Source organism: Candida margitis, assembly GCF_024628925.1.
Source record: "Candida margitis strain CBS 14175 chromosome Unknown scaffold17, whole genome shotgun sequence".
Taxonomy (NCBI): Eukaryota; Fungi; Ascomycota; class Pichiomycetes; order Serinales; family Debaryomycetaceae; genus Lodderomyces; species Lodderomyces margitis.
This window is the reverse complement of record NW_026261852.1, coordinates 1-15,406: the sequence shown is the minus strand read 5'-3', so window position 1 is coordinate 15,406 and position 15,406 is coordinate 1. Positions and strand designations below refer to the sequence as shown.

Below are 15,406 nucleotides of genomic sequence, written 5' to 3'. Positions count from 1 at the left end.
GAACAAACCTCACTGTTTATTTCACACATTTTGCGGTTAATTTGCTTTAGATCCGGTATACTTTGCTAATATTTGAATAATTGACATCCTTTACTAGCAAAGATGGCGTCATCTTATTCACTTGATAAGATCAATCCGAAGCTATTACGTCGTATTTACCGAGCATGCAGACCATCGAACGACGAACCCAATCTAGCCCTCAATTTGGAGATTTGCGATTACGTAAATGCCAAGAAGGGATCTGCCCCTAGGGATGCAGCTATTGCTGTTGTTAAATTGATTAGTCAAAGGGATCCACAGACTTCGGAATTGGCTCTAGCATTGTTGGACAATTTGGTCAAGAATTGTGGATACCCCTTCCAATTGCAAATATCAAGAAAAGAATTCTTGAATGAATTGGTTAAAAGATTCCCCGAGAGACCCACTTTGAGGTATTCTCGTGTGCAGCGTTTGATTTTGGCACAGATTGAGGAATGGTATCAAACCATTTGCCGTACATCCAAGTACAAGGACGATTTTAGTTACATAAGGGATATGCATAGATTGTTGGCCAATAAGGGATATGTATTTCCCGAGGTCAAGGTGGAAGATATTGCTGTTTTGAACCCGGGTGATAATTTGAAGTCGTTGGAAGATATCCAAAAAGAAGAAGAAGAAGTGCATTCAGCAAAATTACAGGAATTGATCAGAAGAGGAAGACCGCAAGACTTGCAGGAGGCCAACAAGTTGATGAAAATAATGGCCGGTTTCAAGGACGACAACGTCAAGGAAAACAAGAAACAGTTGAAGGATGATATTGTGAGATTGAGTAGAAAAGTTGAAATCTTGGGTGAAATGTTAAGCTCGATTGAAAGTTCAGGGGGCAAAATTGGTGAGGATTCAGATGAAGCATTACTTGAGCTATATAGTTCAGTGAAGAGCTCACAACCTATCATTGGCAAAATTATAGAGAAAGAGGGCGAAGAAGGAGATGAGGAGGTCAACAATCTCTTGGCCTTGAATGATAATGTGAATAAGGTCATTCAAAAGTACCAATTGTTGAAAGGAGGCAAAGTGGATGAAGCAAGCCAACTTAAATTATCCGGAGGAGTGGGAGCAGGAGCAGCTGCCGACTTGAATTTGATTGATTTTGATGACGAACCAGAAGATGTTACTGCCAGTAAGGAACAAGGGTACAACGACTTATTGAGCGACTTATCTAACTTGGCTTTTGGTGACAACACCGGTGGTGCATCGGCAGCCAACGGCAACAAAGTAAATCCATTAAATTTGTACGGTACTGGCGGTTCGATATCATTGGGCGGAAACACAACTCAGTTGCACCAGCCCACTCCAACAACCCAGTCAAGCTCCTCCAACTTTGACTTGTTGGCTGATTTGAACTCTCCATCGCCACAGTTGCAATCCAATACAGCAAATGCCAAGCCTGCTTCAGGCTTGGACCCTTTTGGATTCGATTTCCCAAGCACGACACCATCAAGCTTGCAAAAGCAACCGGAATCTCAAGGTTATTTGAAAATGATCAACGTCAATGAATCGAATGGCTCTTCAGCTAATCTCAAGGTTGAAGTTGGAGTGTTGCAAGCGTCGCCTTCGTCGTTTAAAGGAAAAGTTTTGTTCTCAAATGTCCAAAATCAAACAATTTCCCAACTCAAGTTTATGCTTGCTGTTCCTAAATCATGCAAACTTGACTTGAACCCCCAATCTTCTGATGTTATTTACGGATTCAACAACCATGGCGCTTCACAAGATTTTACGATTGAAAATCCACAACAGAAACAATTGAAAATTAAATGGAAGGTTGAGTATAAAGTTGGCAATGAACTGCAAGAGGATACAGGTGTGAGTATTTTGGAGTAGAGGATCTATAGGTTATAGAGTTGTACAATGAAATAACAATAAAGTCAATGAATAAGAAAAGAACACAAATTACCTGCTAAACAAAAATTACCTACGAGAACTAAAAGAAAATTATATCCGCCCGAGCGAAACACCCCTCAAGGTTTGACCAAGGAATCATTAATTACAAAAATGAAACCATTTTCAACTTGTCTCACAGTGGTAACTGGGACCCATTCACTTTGTTGTGCAGCAGCAACTCTAACGGAAAAAGTTTGGCTGACCAACTCTTGTTTAATCTCTAAAAGTTCACCACTATTCAACTTAGTGACAACAATCTTTTCTTTGTTTGCATTGCCATCTTGGATGCTTATCTTGTCCTGGAAATCAGTTACAACATGTCCGTTCAAGTAGTTTTGTAAATTCTTTTGCAAGATAATATCCTGTTCTTGTTCAGTCATTGCTCCATTCAACAGAGTAGGGAACTCCCATGGTTTCAAGTTGGAAAGCTTATTCTCTATAGCATCATCAGTAGGACTGATAATCAACATGTTTGAATCCAGAGATTCGGTTCTTGAGTTGAGTTCTTTGTTGTCTCTAATATATCCTGCAAAAATGGAGACAGATTTTAATTGGGGCAAAATCGACTGTAACAAGTTACTGTAACAGTCAGCTGAGTTAAAAGTAAATACGTGGTCATTTTGTAATCTTCTGTCATCAGGAAGGTCGAGAATGTCCTGCCCGTCACGTCTTCCGCTCGATAATTCAGCGTACTTTCCGATGTTGAATGTATTCTTGGCGTCTCTTTTTTCATTCTTGTTTTCATGAATAAAGTCTGAAATCTTAAATGTATTCTTTCTCTTAGTCACTCTATCAGAATTCTGCAAAAATTGGTTATTCAAATTATCCAAATTGGGAGTATTTTTGGCATCTCGTTTCTGATTCTCCTCATCGTCGACTCCAACTTTCAAGTCTTGTAAATTGATGACATTCTTTGGCTCCGCATCTCTTTTTCCATTGTCTGTATCTAAAGACCTCTTCAAATTTTCCAAATGTGGTACATTTTTGGCATCGCGTTTATCATTGGTGGCCCGGTCAGTGTCTTGAATAGAGTGCAAATTGTACACGTTTTTCGACGAAACCATTGAGAATAGGCCAGCAACTAATACAATGATTGAAGCTCTCATCACTGTAAAGCTGATAATAGATTGGAAATAATGGTATTGATATATTAACTAGTACCTTAAACCTGTCCGTTGTAGTGTGATGTAACAAAAGGTTTGTATGTTAGTTTTATAAATATTTATATATATTGTTAATTGGCAAAGGGATATGTTAAAAGGGGAGAGAAAACGAGAGAAAAGGTAATTAAAAATATATATACGAAACTTCTTTTACCTTTTTGTTTGTCTTGCTTGTTTTGTCTCTTTGTTCCCAGTTTTGTGGTTGTTTCTTACGACAAAATCCGGATAACCTTTAACTCCGAAAAACACGGAATAAAAGAGACAATCAAACAAGAGTTGATGAAGCTGCAAGTTACCAAGGTCAACATTGTGCAATTAAAGAGAGGGATATAAACGATTATTCAATTGTCGAGGAGGAGAAGGAGGAAGAGGAGGAGAAATGTAGGATTGTTTTCTTATCACCATTTAGCTGCTTTGTTTCAGTCGTTGTTACTATAAATAGTTTCTCTATATAACGCCAGTTTCCTAGTTCAGTATCATTTCAGCCATAGCTCGGTACAAGAAGCTACACCACTGAAGCCTATGACTGCATCAAATTTACATTAAATTGCAATCTTGATCTCATGTTTTGCAAATCTTTCAATCTCTTCAACTTTTGTCTATCATATCTTGAATCTCGCAGTAGCTCCTCTGTGTTTAATTCCCATACCTCTCGTCCACTGCGATAATTGCTAAGCTTTTCTCTTGCCAAACTGAGTTCCTGCGCCAATTCTTTCAGCCTAAGTTCCAACTTGTTCGTTTCTTCTTTGAGTTTTACAATCCTTTTATTCACTTGCGGTGTAATGGTCTCCGAATAGCTCTGCTTAGCATCGTCCAAGTCTAATTCAGGCACTAATCCGAATATTTTCCTTGTTGATAGTATGTATTTCAAGCGAGAGCTGTCACTTGTAGACTCTCTCAACTTTTGATTTGAACTTCGTAGTAGCTCAATCGACTCTTTGATTGAGTTGTTGCTGTTTTGTAGATTGTTATATGGGTGATAGGAAGGTGGTGGTGGCATGTCTCTAATGTAGTGTGGCGGTGGTGGCAGTTGGTGGTTGTTTGTTTGGTTGTGGGTTTGTTGTGGGTTTGGTAAGTAAAAATTATTTTCGAATTTACACGCGAAAGTTTTTGAGCTCATGATTTTATAAATCTCTCTCTCTCTAATTACTGAGAGAGAGTTAAACAAAAGACGCTGAAGTGAAAAAGAGTTTACCTTTAAACACCAGATCATAATCATACTCACCGCGAAACTCATCCACTGCGTTTAGACTATTACAGTTTCAAGAGACTTCCCTTTAATACAGACCAAGACACAGCAAAAACTTTTGTACATATCTTTTTGCCATTTTTCTTTTGTTCCCACTTGGAGGAGAAGTAGCATCAGGAAAGGGAATTGAATCAGCATATTCTTGCACAAATACATTACACTATAAACTAATGAACCCAAAGTACATTACAAACGCATCAAAAGGGGAATAAGCAATAAGCTGGTATTATTGTGAACGTTTAGTCAACTACAGTTCGCCATAAATCACACAACTCAACAAATGACACAATCATCGAAAGATTTGGGCGAATCACTCAGCATCGGTCATAGAACGACCTCGACTGGTAACATCAAATCTGGGGCAAACTTCAATCAATACAATGTTGAGTCGATACTGCCATTCCCAACTCTAGAACATCGAAAAGGTGGTGTCATTCATATAAAACCACCCCAAGCAACTAATGCCACTAGCCACGTGAATACCACTTCCTCAAAAGATACAACATCTGGTCCAATTACCAGGAAACGATCTGATTCCAAATCGCAAGTTGTCAACTATCCAATGAACATAAAGACTACACGAGATAGCTTGGAGACAAACTCATATATCTATTCATCAGCTCCATCATCTAATCCATCCGCCAGTTCCCAACCTCGAAAAAGGGCCCAAATGCAGTACTATGTAACACTAATACCTTTGAATGACACATTTGTTGAAAAACATTTACCTGTCGCTATATTTCCAGAAACCACAAAGCTAGGTCGACCCACAGGAACAAAGCACAAACCAGACATGTCCAATGGGTATTTTGACTCGCGAGTGTTGTCTCGTAACCATGCTCAAATTTATATAGACCCGACAACGGGGAGGCTAATGTTACAAGATTTGGGATCATCAAATGGAACATATCTCAATGATTCTAGGCTTGGCAATGAACCAACTGAGGTTAAGATTGGAGACATAGTTTGTCTTGGTTTCAACGTTCAGGCTGAATCAACACATAAGCAAATCAGTCTCCGGATCGACAACATCAATGTGATTGCCAACACTAAATCGGATCTGAAATTCGCAAGCAAGTCACAGCTAGACACCCCAGAGTTCAAACACTTGTCATTCATAGAGGACATCTATCGCAAAATTAATGATGATGGGATACGAAGCAAGCAATGCCTGTCCGATAGTTTTGATAGTGCACTTTATGGAGATATAAATCCAACTCTAGAAGACGATTTGTTAGGCTTGTATTCGTCAACAAATTCAGGCATATACAACAACTCTCAAATCACAAACACAGGGGCACTTGAGAGTATGGTTAATACGTTGATGTCAAACTTCACCAAAGTCAAACAACAAGCTTCTGCTTTAAGCTCATTGCGAACTTTCTTGCTCAACTATCAAAAAGAATTAGACAGCTTAAATGAGACATATTTAGAAAACCAATATAAGCTAAAAGTACAAGGAGTCAAGGATGAATTGGAATCAGAAAGGATAAAGACAAAAAAATTAGACGAACAACTAGTGAAAGCGAGGGCAGAGTATGCTACAAAATTGGAGATCATTAGTAAAGATTTGAAGTCAAAAGATCATGAGGAATCACGTTTACGAAAAAGAGTGCAATCATTGGAAGAGCAAGCTCAGAAATTGGAATCAGAAGCTTCATCTGCAGCAGCAGTTATAAGTAATCTCAAACAAGAGCGGGATAACTTGCAATTGTTGCTCAATGAACGACAGCCAAGCCTGACCAAAGTGTTGAAAGATACTTCTACTTCTACTGCCGATGACGACATACTTGAAAGTGGGCACGATCTAATTTCCGACGCTATAAATGGATTCATAATGGATTTGTCGCGCACTCCTTCAGTTAGGGATAGTGCCAAATCCTTAGACTCCAGAAATGGTACCTCACTCAAGGACGCTATAGAGCTAACCCCACCACTGTCTGATCACGAAGGAAGCTCCGATGAGCTAGATTTGCATACAAGTGCGACTAATAGTCGCCGCCCCTCAAGAGATTTACCCATTGAAAATCTTTCATCGTCGTCGGTGATTACGACAAACTACATACCTAATGATGTTGAACCGTTTCCAAAAGTTGAAGACTTCCCATCACTGGCGTCCTCAAGCTCAATCCTGTTGAACAGAGAAATGCAACCATCTACAAAGTATCATGATAAACTTTCATTCATTAAACTATCTGGCGAAAACAAAACCGTAGTGCTGAATCTAGCAATAGCCACTTCGGTGCTACTAGTTGGTGTTTACTTATATCGTCTATTGAATTAGATGTTAATATACAAAGCATGTCCTTCTTCTCTTTACCTAAAAACTTAAATTGCCTTGTTTATGCTTTCCATAATTTCGAGATTATGGTACTTACTCCGCCCTCTTTCTTTTCAATCTCATAGATACCGTAACCAGCAACACCCGTTCCAAAAGTTAAAAGATACATAGCGTAGTTGAACCATGATCCATACACTCTTTTTGGGATATAATCTATGATACAAGATTGGAAACCGGCATAACAGTGGTACAATAACAATGCACTCAAGGTCGAGTCGACAAAAGTTGATGCACCAGTCAACATTGGGGCCAAGACCAAGGGCACCAAACCAGCACTTACTAATCTTTCAAGTGTCCAGTGGTATGAGCCTTCCAACTTGTGTGGTTTTGGTCCAACATAAGCGTCATTAACGGTACCAACAATGAATCCAGGTGGTTGAGGAATAGTTTTTATACCTCTGATCAAAGATGGTTTGATAAATCTGTTTGATATTCTGGCAGTGTGACCGACTCCAAGACGCGACAACATTGTGATATGAAGGAATAAATAAAGGTTTAGTGGTTTGGCTCTAGGTGTGACTACTAGAAATCGGTATTTGTTTTTTTTTTATTTTTTCCTCTAACCTTTTTCCCCGGGGTATTGTAATCGCTTATGTACCGAAAAAAGATGATTGGTCAGAATTACATGCAGGTCAATATGGGAGCTACCATGACATTAATAAAGTGGTAAATCCTACCCAGCAGCATATCGGTGGCAGTGTACGACCGGAGTGCCTAAGCATATTAGAATGCGTTATTTGGGATAGTTTAATCTTGAACCGAATCTGTGACAATTTCGACATCTCTTTGTATTTTTCAAGGAATGAGTTTATCCTAAACTTGCCAGGTTTCAAACATACGTACTTTCTCACTCTGTTAAAGTTAAAGAAAGTGTCAAGGCATATGAATGTGTCTCTTTTTACCTAGGTATTACATTGAAGAGTTAGCTGCATTAGGAAAACAACATTTGGTGTTAATTTGTTGCAAAAATATTATTAAAAAAAGGCTTGTACCATTAATTCATGTTTTATCACACAATATACTCTTGCAAACAGTATGCGACTAATACTCAGCTGGAATATAGAAGCTAAAAGTCGGGATTCTTTCTATGATACCAAGTATCTCAGAAATCTACTATTTGCTCACTATTGTCATATCATCTGGTAGCATTTGCGCCGGTTATGGAATTGCAAAGAATGCCAACGGTGTCTCTGCAGGTGAAAAAAAAATAAGTCTCCAAAATTGACAACAAGATAGATACACGCCACCCACAATTCAACTACAATATGGATCTCGATTTAGAACCTACTTTAGAATCTTTGATTAAACAAGACACTTTGAAATGGATTTTCGTCGGAGGTAAAGGTGGTGTGGGGAAAACCACCACGTCATCATCAATTGCCGTGCAATTAGCATTACAACATCCAGATTCGGAATTCCTCTTAATTTCCACCGATCCTGCTCATAACTTGTCGGATGCTTTTTGCCAAAAGTTTGGCAAAGAGGCAAGAAAAGTCGAAGGGTTGTCCAATTTGTCATGTATGGAAATAGACCCAGAAGCGGCCATGAGCGATTTGCAGCAACAAGCACAGCAATACAACAATGATCCAAACGATCCGTTGAAAAGCATAATGAATGATATGACGGGATCAATCCCTGGTATAGATGAAGCCTTATCATTTATGGAGGTGTTGAAACACATCAAAAATCAGAAAGTTGATGAAAATGATAGCAAGGACAAAATATCATACAGGACCATTATCTTTGATACTGCACCAACAGGGCACACCTTGCGTTTCTTGCAACTTCCATCCACTTTGCAAAAGTTGTTGGGAAAATTCCAACAGTTATCAGGTAAATTGGGACCCATGATGAGTATGTTAGGAGGAGGTGCTGGTGGCCAACAAGATATGTTTGAAAAATTGAATGAAGTGCAGAAAAACGTTACTGAGGTGAATGAACAGTTTACCAATCCGGATTTGACAACATTTGTCTGTGTTTGTATTTCGGAATTCTTGTCATTGTATGAAACGGAACGGATGATTCAAGAATTAATGTCTTACAAAATGGATGTTAATTCGATTGTTGTCAACCAATTGTTATTTGCAGACGATGATGAAAACCCTTGTCAAAGGTGCGTAAGTAGATGGAAGATGCAAAAGAAGTACTTGGACCAAATGGCCGAGTTGTACGAGGACTATCATTTGGTAAAAATGCCGTTGCTTGGAACTGAAATTAGAGGAGTTGAAAACTTGAAAAAGTTTTCCAAGTTTCTATTGACTCCTTACGATCCTAAGAAGGATCGTGGTCTTATAACTGAAATGAAGGAGCAGTGAGTATAGAAGGCAGTAAACTATAGTTCAATTTTTGTTTGTTATAGGAACAGCTTGTAGTCATGTCCTGCATATAAACTAACCATTTCGTGTGTAAAAAGTGGTCCAAAGGACCAAACTTTTTTGGCCAATCATGTCCAACAGGAGCCGTTCCAAGTGAATCACATCTAAGCTAGGACGCAAAAAATAATCGAACCCACATTTCTATAACCTTAACCATGGCCAGAGGAAACCAAAGGGAGCTTGCGAGACTTAAAAATTTAAAGAAACAAGAAGAAGCGAAAAAGGGCCAGAAGCAAGGAGATAAGAATAAACGAATGGAGACCGATGCTGAGCGCATGAGAGCAAAACAGGCGGCAGGTACGTATACAAGTAGATGGAGGCAGATGTCACATAACTATACTAACACTCTATTTTAGCTGACGCTAAGAAAGAAGCCGAAAGATTGGGTAAGTTGCAGAAGAAATGAGGAAACCCAACCGTGTGACTTTGTCGATGTAAATACTATTATAATGGATGTAATGAAAAGATGTAATACGTTGTTTTACGAATTTTCCCTTGAGCACAACCTTAGCTGTGGTACAACCTATGTCCAAACAGTGTGCTCTTATCATTAGCTTATAAGTGTCACGAGGGGATGCATGGATATCATGCATCTTTGAGTATGCCAATGTATGATACTCAATCTCCTATTCATATTTTTTTTTTTTTCACCGAACAATCGGAACCCCAACTTTAAAAACCGTTTGGGTATTTTTTCTTTTCCTTCTTCGGAGCACCACCGTCAACGTATACTAATAGCAGCAATGTTGATTGAAGATTCATTCACTGATGTGAAAACCAGCGATGGGACCACAATGAGGATTTTCACTTTCCATCCCAAGATACCCAATTACCCAAAGGTAAAATTCCCTGGGGTGGTTGTCTATAGTGAGATCTATCAAGTGACCCCACCAGTTGCCAGATTCGCTAGAGACATTGCTGGACAAGGTTTCATTGTTGCATGTCCATCAGTATACCATAACTTCGAAGGCCCAGAGGCATTGGCGTACGACGACGAAGGTACAGACAGGGGTAATAGGTACAAGATTGAAAAGGAATTGAGTTCATACGATGAAGATTCTAAGTTGACTATTGACTATTTGTTGAGTTTGCCTACATGCAATGGAAGCATTGGCTCAACAGGAATGTGCTTGGGAGGTCATTTGGCATTTAGAACTGCCTTGGATCCTCGCGTCAAAGCAGCTGTGTGTTTTTTTGCAACTGATATACACATCCACGCACTTGGTAAGGGTAAGAATGACGACTCTTTGAAAAGAAGCGGTGAAATTAAGGGTGAATTGGTGATGATCTTTGGTGACAAGGATAATCATGTTCCTTTGGAAGGAAGAGACTTGATTAGAAGCGAATTGAGACGCAACAAAGTGCAATTGACCTTTATTGAGATTAATGATGCTCAACATGCCTTTATTAGGGATGAGAACAGTAAAGGAAGATATGATCCAGCCGTGACGAAATTGTGCTTTGATTGGTTGTTGGAATTGTTCAACCGTAAATTGAAGTTGGATTATGGTGACCACGATGGAAAGCCACAGGTGATTGAAGATGTCTGTTAAGTATGATACGTGTCTCTTTATACTCTTGACTGATCTCAAGAGTATTTACTTTATGCCATTAATATATGAATCTTTTGAACTGCTATTTCAAATGCCTTAAAATGAGTACCTCTAATCAATTACCAATTTCCTCGTCTGCAGTTATAATCAAGCATTCTACTTTCGAGAAATTGGAGTTTCACGCGTTGGTGACACTTCGCATGTGGAAGTTGCATCAGTGTCAGATCTCGCGAGGAGTTAAAGTTCATCAGCATGTTAGCTTCTTTTACTCTTTCTCGAAATTTACTAGTTAATTACAATGCTAATATCGCTAAATCTACATCTCTGTCATGCCCCGTGTATATGGTCACTTGTTAAGGGTAGACCAATACTCTAATCAAGCCCACCAATATTGCATCGAATCTGGTAGTCATACACGACCAAAATAATTTATGGCAAAATTTTCTTTTTTTTTTTTCACTTTCTGTTTTGGCTTGTTCCTAAGCATTACACCACCAACGGGATCAGCAGCAGCAACAACAGCACTACAAACACAATAATGAGACCAATCAAGTTAATGGGACACGAGCGTTCTTTAACGCAAGTGAAATACAACAGAGAAGGTGACTTGCTATTTTCTGTTGCAAAAGATAATGCTGCATCAATCTGGTACTCATCAAACGGTGAAAGATTAGGAACCTTGGAAGGACATCAGGGTGTAATCTGGTCGATTGATGTTGATCCAGAGACAGATTTATGTGCTACAGGTGGAGGTGATTTGGCAATAAAATTGTGGAAGGTTGAAACCGGAGAATGCATTTATACATGGAACAGTCCTTCACCCGTGAGAAGAGTTGCCTTTTCACCTGATGGGTCAAAATTGTTGGCGATTGCTGATCAAGTAATGGGTCATATTGGTACGATAAAGGTGTATGATATAAATCATGATCCAAATACTTTGACGCAGCAGAGCGAAACCCCATCTTTGGTTATTGAGAGGGAGGAAGGTGGGTCCAAGGCCACTGTTGCTGGATGGTCTGCTGATGGAAAATACATAATAGCTGGACACGATGACGGGTTTGTATCAAAATATGACGCTGAAACCGGTGAGTTGATAAAGAGAATTCAAGCACATGGTATACATAATGAGGAAAAGATAGTGAGTGTGACTGATATTCAATTTGCACCAGAGGATAGATCATACTTTATAACTTCATCAAAGGACAAGTGTGCCACTTTAATTGATGTCGACACATTTGAAATATTGAAGGTTTATAAAGCTGACGCTCCAATGAACACAGCAGCTATCACGCCGTTGAAAGACTTTGTTATTTTGGGTGGTGGTCAAGAAGCAAGAAATGTCACTACCACCGCCGAGTCTCAGGGTAAGTTTGAGGCCAGATTCTATCATAAAATCTTTGAGGAAGAGATTGGGCGTGTCAAGGGACATTTCGGTCCATTGAACACCGTTGCCGTACACCCAGATGGAACAGGATACAGTAGTGGAGGAGAGGATGGTTTTGTCAGAGTCCACTCGTTTGACAAATCATACATTGATTTCCTCTTTGATGCTGAAAGAACCGAGAAAGCAGCTGCAGCTGGAACCATCTAGATAATGTATAGTATATATATATATATATATATATATAAAAGACATAATAGAAGCTTCATGTGCTGCTAAATGAGGTGTAGAGTTACATTTCCGTAAGACTCGTATGGTCGGTTGACGGTTCTGACATTTGATTGTAGTGTTTTCTGAGTCAACCAACTTCCTTCGGCTAAATGGTACTACTAAATGACATGAAAAAGAAATTTAATAAGTCAATAATAAATGAGATGCATATTGTGAAAAGTTTCTATATGCAGTTTTGAATCATTTAGTGAAATCTTTTTGTGAAAACCAAAAATTATGAATTTATTTTGCCATAAATTTCAGACATATTTCTCTCAATTCTTTATTATACTTTTAGCAATTATAACCAACACCACCACCACCACCACCACATATACATCCTACAAATGAGTAGATCTAACGCACAGTACAACGAAGATATTGATTTGGACTCAGTATCTGACTTGAGCGATATTGGGGGCGGTTTTGTGGTTGGCGACACCGATAACAAGAGAAGAAGAGCAACGGCAAGAAGAACACCAAAAAGACAAACCACCAAGAACACAACATACACCGAACTACCTTCGGAAGACGATAGTGATGGTGAAATCGATTCTGACACTTACGCTAACGTGGAGGTACCCTCAAGATCAAGAGCAACGCGTACAGCACGCGCAACACACACGCGTCGTAATGGCAACCGACGCAATGTGGCAATCACCCAAGCCGACGAGTCATCATCTGACGACGATGAAGAGTTCACCTTGAGCTTAGAGGATGACAAAGACACTGCATCATCTGATGACGACGATGTTGAGTATCTTGGAGCAACAACTGTGAATGCAAGTGAGACTAATGATAGAACAATCATAGACATTTCTTCCGATGATGAGCCTTTAGCAAGCTTGCCTGCTAGAGAGGCTCCAGCAGCGCAACCAAGGCAAGTGAAGAGGAAGCGAGCACCTGCAAGGGCGAAAAGAGTGGCGAAACCCAAAATTTCGTATTATGAACGTTCTACAAACAATCTTTACACCAATCATCCTGAGATAAAAACCGTCTTTACAGACTTGGCTGGTTACGAGAAAATCAAACCGGAGCGTGCTGAGCACCCTGTAGGTATGTCCATAAAATTGTTGCCTTTTCAATTGGAAGGATTGAATTGGCTTTTGAAGCAAGAGGAAGGTAGATTCCAAGGAGGCATTTTAGCTGACGAAATGGGTATGGGTAAAACAATACAGACTATCGGGTTGTTTATGCACGACACCACCAAGAAACCAAACTTGGTTGTTGGCCCTACTGTTGCCTTGATGCAATGGAAAAATGAAATTGAGAGACACACAGATGGCAAATTGAAGGTGTTGCTATTTCACGGTGGAAATCGTGTTAACAAAGTTTCTGAATTGGAGAGCTATGATGTGATCCTTACATCGTACGCGGTTTTGGAGTCTTCTTTCAGGAAGCAACAGTATGGTTTTAAAAGGAAAGGAAATCTTGTAAAGGAAAAATCGGCATTGCATGAAACGGAGTTCTACAGAGTAGTGCTAGATGAAGCACACAACATCAAGGACAGAGCTTCAAATACAGCCAGAGCAGCAAACCACCTCAAGACAAAGAAAAGATGGTGTTTAACAGGTACCCCGTTGCAAAACAGAATAGGTGAAATTTATTCCTTGATTAGGTATATGAAATTAGACCCATTTCACAAGTATTTCTGTACTAAATGTGAATGTGCTAGTAATGATTGGAAATTTTCCAACGGAAGAACCTGTGACTTTTGTGGACACCCAGGGATGATGCATACTAATTTTTTTAATCATTTTATGTTGAAGAATATTTTAAAGTTTGGATTGGAAGGAGACGGTATGGATAGTTTCAAAAATTTGCGATTGTTGCTAGATAATATGATGTTGCGAAGAACCAAGATTGAACGAGCCGACGATTTGGGGTTGCCTCCAAGAATTGTTGAAATCAGACGTGACAAGTTCAACGAAGAGGAGAGAGATCTTTACACATCGCTCTACAGTGACTCCAAACGAAAGTTTAATGACTATGTGGCCGAGGGTGTTGTTTTGAACAACTATGCCAATATCTTCACCTTGATTACCAGAATGAGGCAATTGGCTGACCACCCAGATTTAGTCTTGAAGAGGTACGGAACCAATCAAATTTCTAATGAAATTGATGGTGTGATTATTTGTCAACTCTGTGATGACGAAGCAGAGGAACCAATAGAGTCAAAATGCCACCATAGATTTTGCCGCATGTGTATTCAAGACTATATCGAGTCATTTGATGGCGTCAACAGTAAATTGACATGTCCTGTTTGCCATATAGGTTTGTCAATTGACTTGGAGCAACCTGCTCTCGAAGTGGATGAAGAGTTGTTCACAAAGGCGTCAATTGTGAATAGAATCAAACAGGGCTCACATGGAGGTGAATGGAGGTCTTCAACTAAAATAGAAGCACTTGTGGAAGAGTTATACAAACTCAGGTCCGATAAGCATACAATCAAGTCGATTGTGTTTTCGCAATTCACCTCAATGTTGGATTTAATTGAGTGGAGATTGAAAAGAGCTGGGTTTCAAACAGCGAAATTGTCTGGTTCTATGTCACCTCAACAGCGTGACAACACGATCAAGTATTTCATGGATAATATTGAAGTTGAAGTGTTTTTGGTTTCGTTAAAGGCAGGTGGTGTCGCCTTGAACTTGTGCGAAGCGTCGCAGGTATTTTTAATGGATCCTTGGTGGAATCCAAGTGTCGAGTGGCAGTCTATGGACCGTGTTCATAGAATAGGTCAAAAAAGGCCGATTAGGATCACCAGGTTTTGTATTGAGGATAGTATTGAGCTGAAAATTATCGAATTACAAGAGAAGAAAGCTAATATGATCAATGCTACTATTAATCACGATGAGGCTGCGGTGAGCAAATTGACTCCTGATGATTTGCAATTTTTGTTTATGAATTGAGCGGATGCAGGTATATTATTTATATAGGTATTTTGTACCAAAAACAAACACAGTGCTATTGAAGTATAAACGCTACGTGTAGGGAAAACAAAAGAAAAAAAATCTTTTCAAGATTCTTTTATGCAGCCTGCATATAGTAGCTAAATGTTGGGAGTTGAGCTTAAAACGTCAACATTTTTTTGTTTTATTTTGCAGCTTAAACAAGAAGACAAACGAAGTGACCTTGTTGCAGAATTTAGCATCAC

The 15,406-nt window shown here is 39.3% G+C and overlaps 9 protein-coding genes across 9 annotated transcripts; 6 read left to right on the top strand and 3 right to left on the bottom strand. All coding sequences in view use genetic code 12, as the record gives it.

Annotated features, from left to right (window-relative positions):
- Positions 1 to 102: 102 nt before the first annotated feature.
- Positions 103 to 1,860, top strand: GGA2 (phosphatidylinositol 4-phosphate-binding protein; the record flags this gene model as incomplete). The annotated part of the gene is made up of 1 exon (XM_051815899.1): positions 103 to 1,860. One exon carries the CDS (start codon positions 103 to 105, stop codon positions 1,858 to 1,860), a length of 1,758 nt encoding a protein of 585 aa, XP_051670622.1.
- Positions 1,861 to 1,997: 137 nt separating this feature from the next.
- CANMA_003698 (uncharacterized protein) lies at positions 1,998 to 3,026 on the bottom strand (the record flags this gene model as incomplete). The annotated part of the gene is made up of 1 exon (XM_051815898.1): positions 1,998 to 3,026. The coding sequence occupies one exon, from the start codon at positions 3,024 to 3,026 to the stop codon at positions 1,998 to 2,000; it is 1,029 nt and encodes a 342-aa protein (XP_051670621.1).
- Positions 3,027 to 3,603: 577 nt separating this feature from the next.
- On the bottom strand, positions 3,604 to 4,083 carry SPC19 (Spc19p; the record flags this gene model as incomplete). Its single annotated transcript, XM_051815897.1, has 1 exon — positions 3,604 to 4,083. One exon carries the CDS (start codon positions 4,081 to 4,083, stop codon positions 3,604 to 3,606), a length of 480 nt encoding a protein of 159 aa, XP_051670620.1.
- A 529-nt stretch (positions 4,084 to 4,612) lies between these two features.
- CANMA_003696 (uncharacterized protein) lies at positions 4,613 to 6,616 on the top strand (the record flags this gene model as incomplete). Its single annotated transcript, XM_051815896.1, has 1 exon — positions 4,613 to 6,616. One exon carries the CDS (start codon positions 4,613 to 4,615, stop codon positions 6,614 to 6,616), a length of 2,004 nt encoding a protein of 667 aa, XP_051670619.1.
- A 58-nt stretch (positions 6,617 to 6,674) lies between these two features.
- Positions 6,675 to 7,142, bottom strand: CANMA_003695 (succinate dehydrogenase membrane anchor subunit; the record flags this gene model as incomplete). The annotated part of the gene is made up of 1 exon (XM_051815895.1): positions 6,675 to 7,142. The coding sequence occupies one exon, from the start codon at positions 7,140 to 7,142 to the stop codon at positions 6,675 to 6,677; it is 468 nt and encodes a 155-aa protein (XP_051670618.1).
- A 796-nt stretch (positions 7,143 to 7,938) lies between these two features.
- Positions 7,939 to 8,988, top strand: CANMA_003694 (guanine nucleotide exchange factor; the record flags this gene model as incomplete). The annotated part of the gene is made up of 1 exon (XM_051815892.1): positions 7,939 to 8,988. One exon carries the CDS (start codon positions 7,939 to 7,941, stop codon positions 8,986 to 8,988), a length of 1,050 nt encoding a protein of 349 aa, XP_051670617.1.
- Positions 8,989 to 9,203: 215 nt separating this feature from the next.
- On the top strand, positions 9,204 to 10,601 carry CANMA_003693 (YDL086W; the record flags this gene model as incomplete). Its single annotated transcript, XM_051815891.1, has 3 exons — positions 9,204 to 9,345; positions 9,405 to 9,434; positions 9,805 to 10,601. The coding sequence occupies 3 exons, from the start codon at positions 9,204 to 9,206 to the stop codon at positions 10,599 to 10,601; spliced, it is 969 nt and encodes a 322-aa protein (XP_051670616.1).
- A 538-nt stretch (positions 10,602 to 11,139) lies between these two features.
- TIF34 (translation initiation factor eIF3 subunit i) lies at positions 11,140 to 12,192 on the top strand (the record flags this gene model as incomplete). The annotated part of the gene is made up of 1 exon (XM_051815890.1): positions 11,140 to 12,192. The coding sequence occupies one exon, from the start codon at positions 11,140 to 11,142 to the stop codon at positions 12,190 to 12,192; it is 1,053 nt and encodes a 350-aa protein (XP_051670615.1).
- Positions 12,193 to 12,599: 407 nt separating this feature from the next.
- On the top strand, positions 12,600 to 15,161 carry RAD16 (DNA repair protein; the record flags this gene model as incomplete). Its single annotated transcript, XM_051815889.1, has 1 exon — positions 12,600 to 15,161. One exon carries the CDS (start codon positions 12,600 to 12,602, stop codon positions 15,159 to 15,161), a length of 2,562 nt encoding a protein of 853 aa, XP_051670614.1.
- Positions 15,162 to 15,406: the final 245 nt, after the last annotated feature.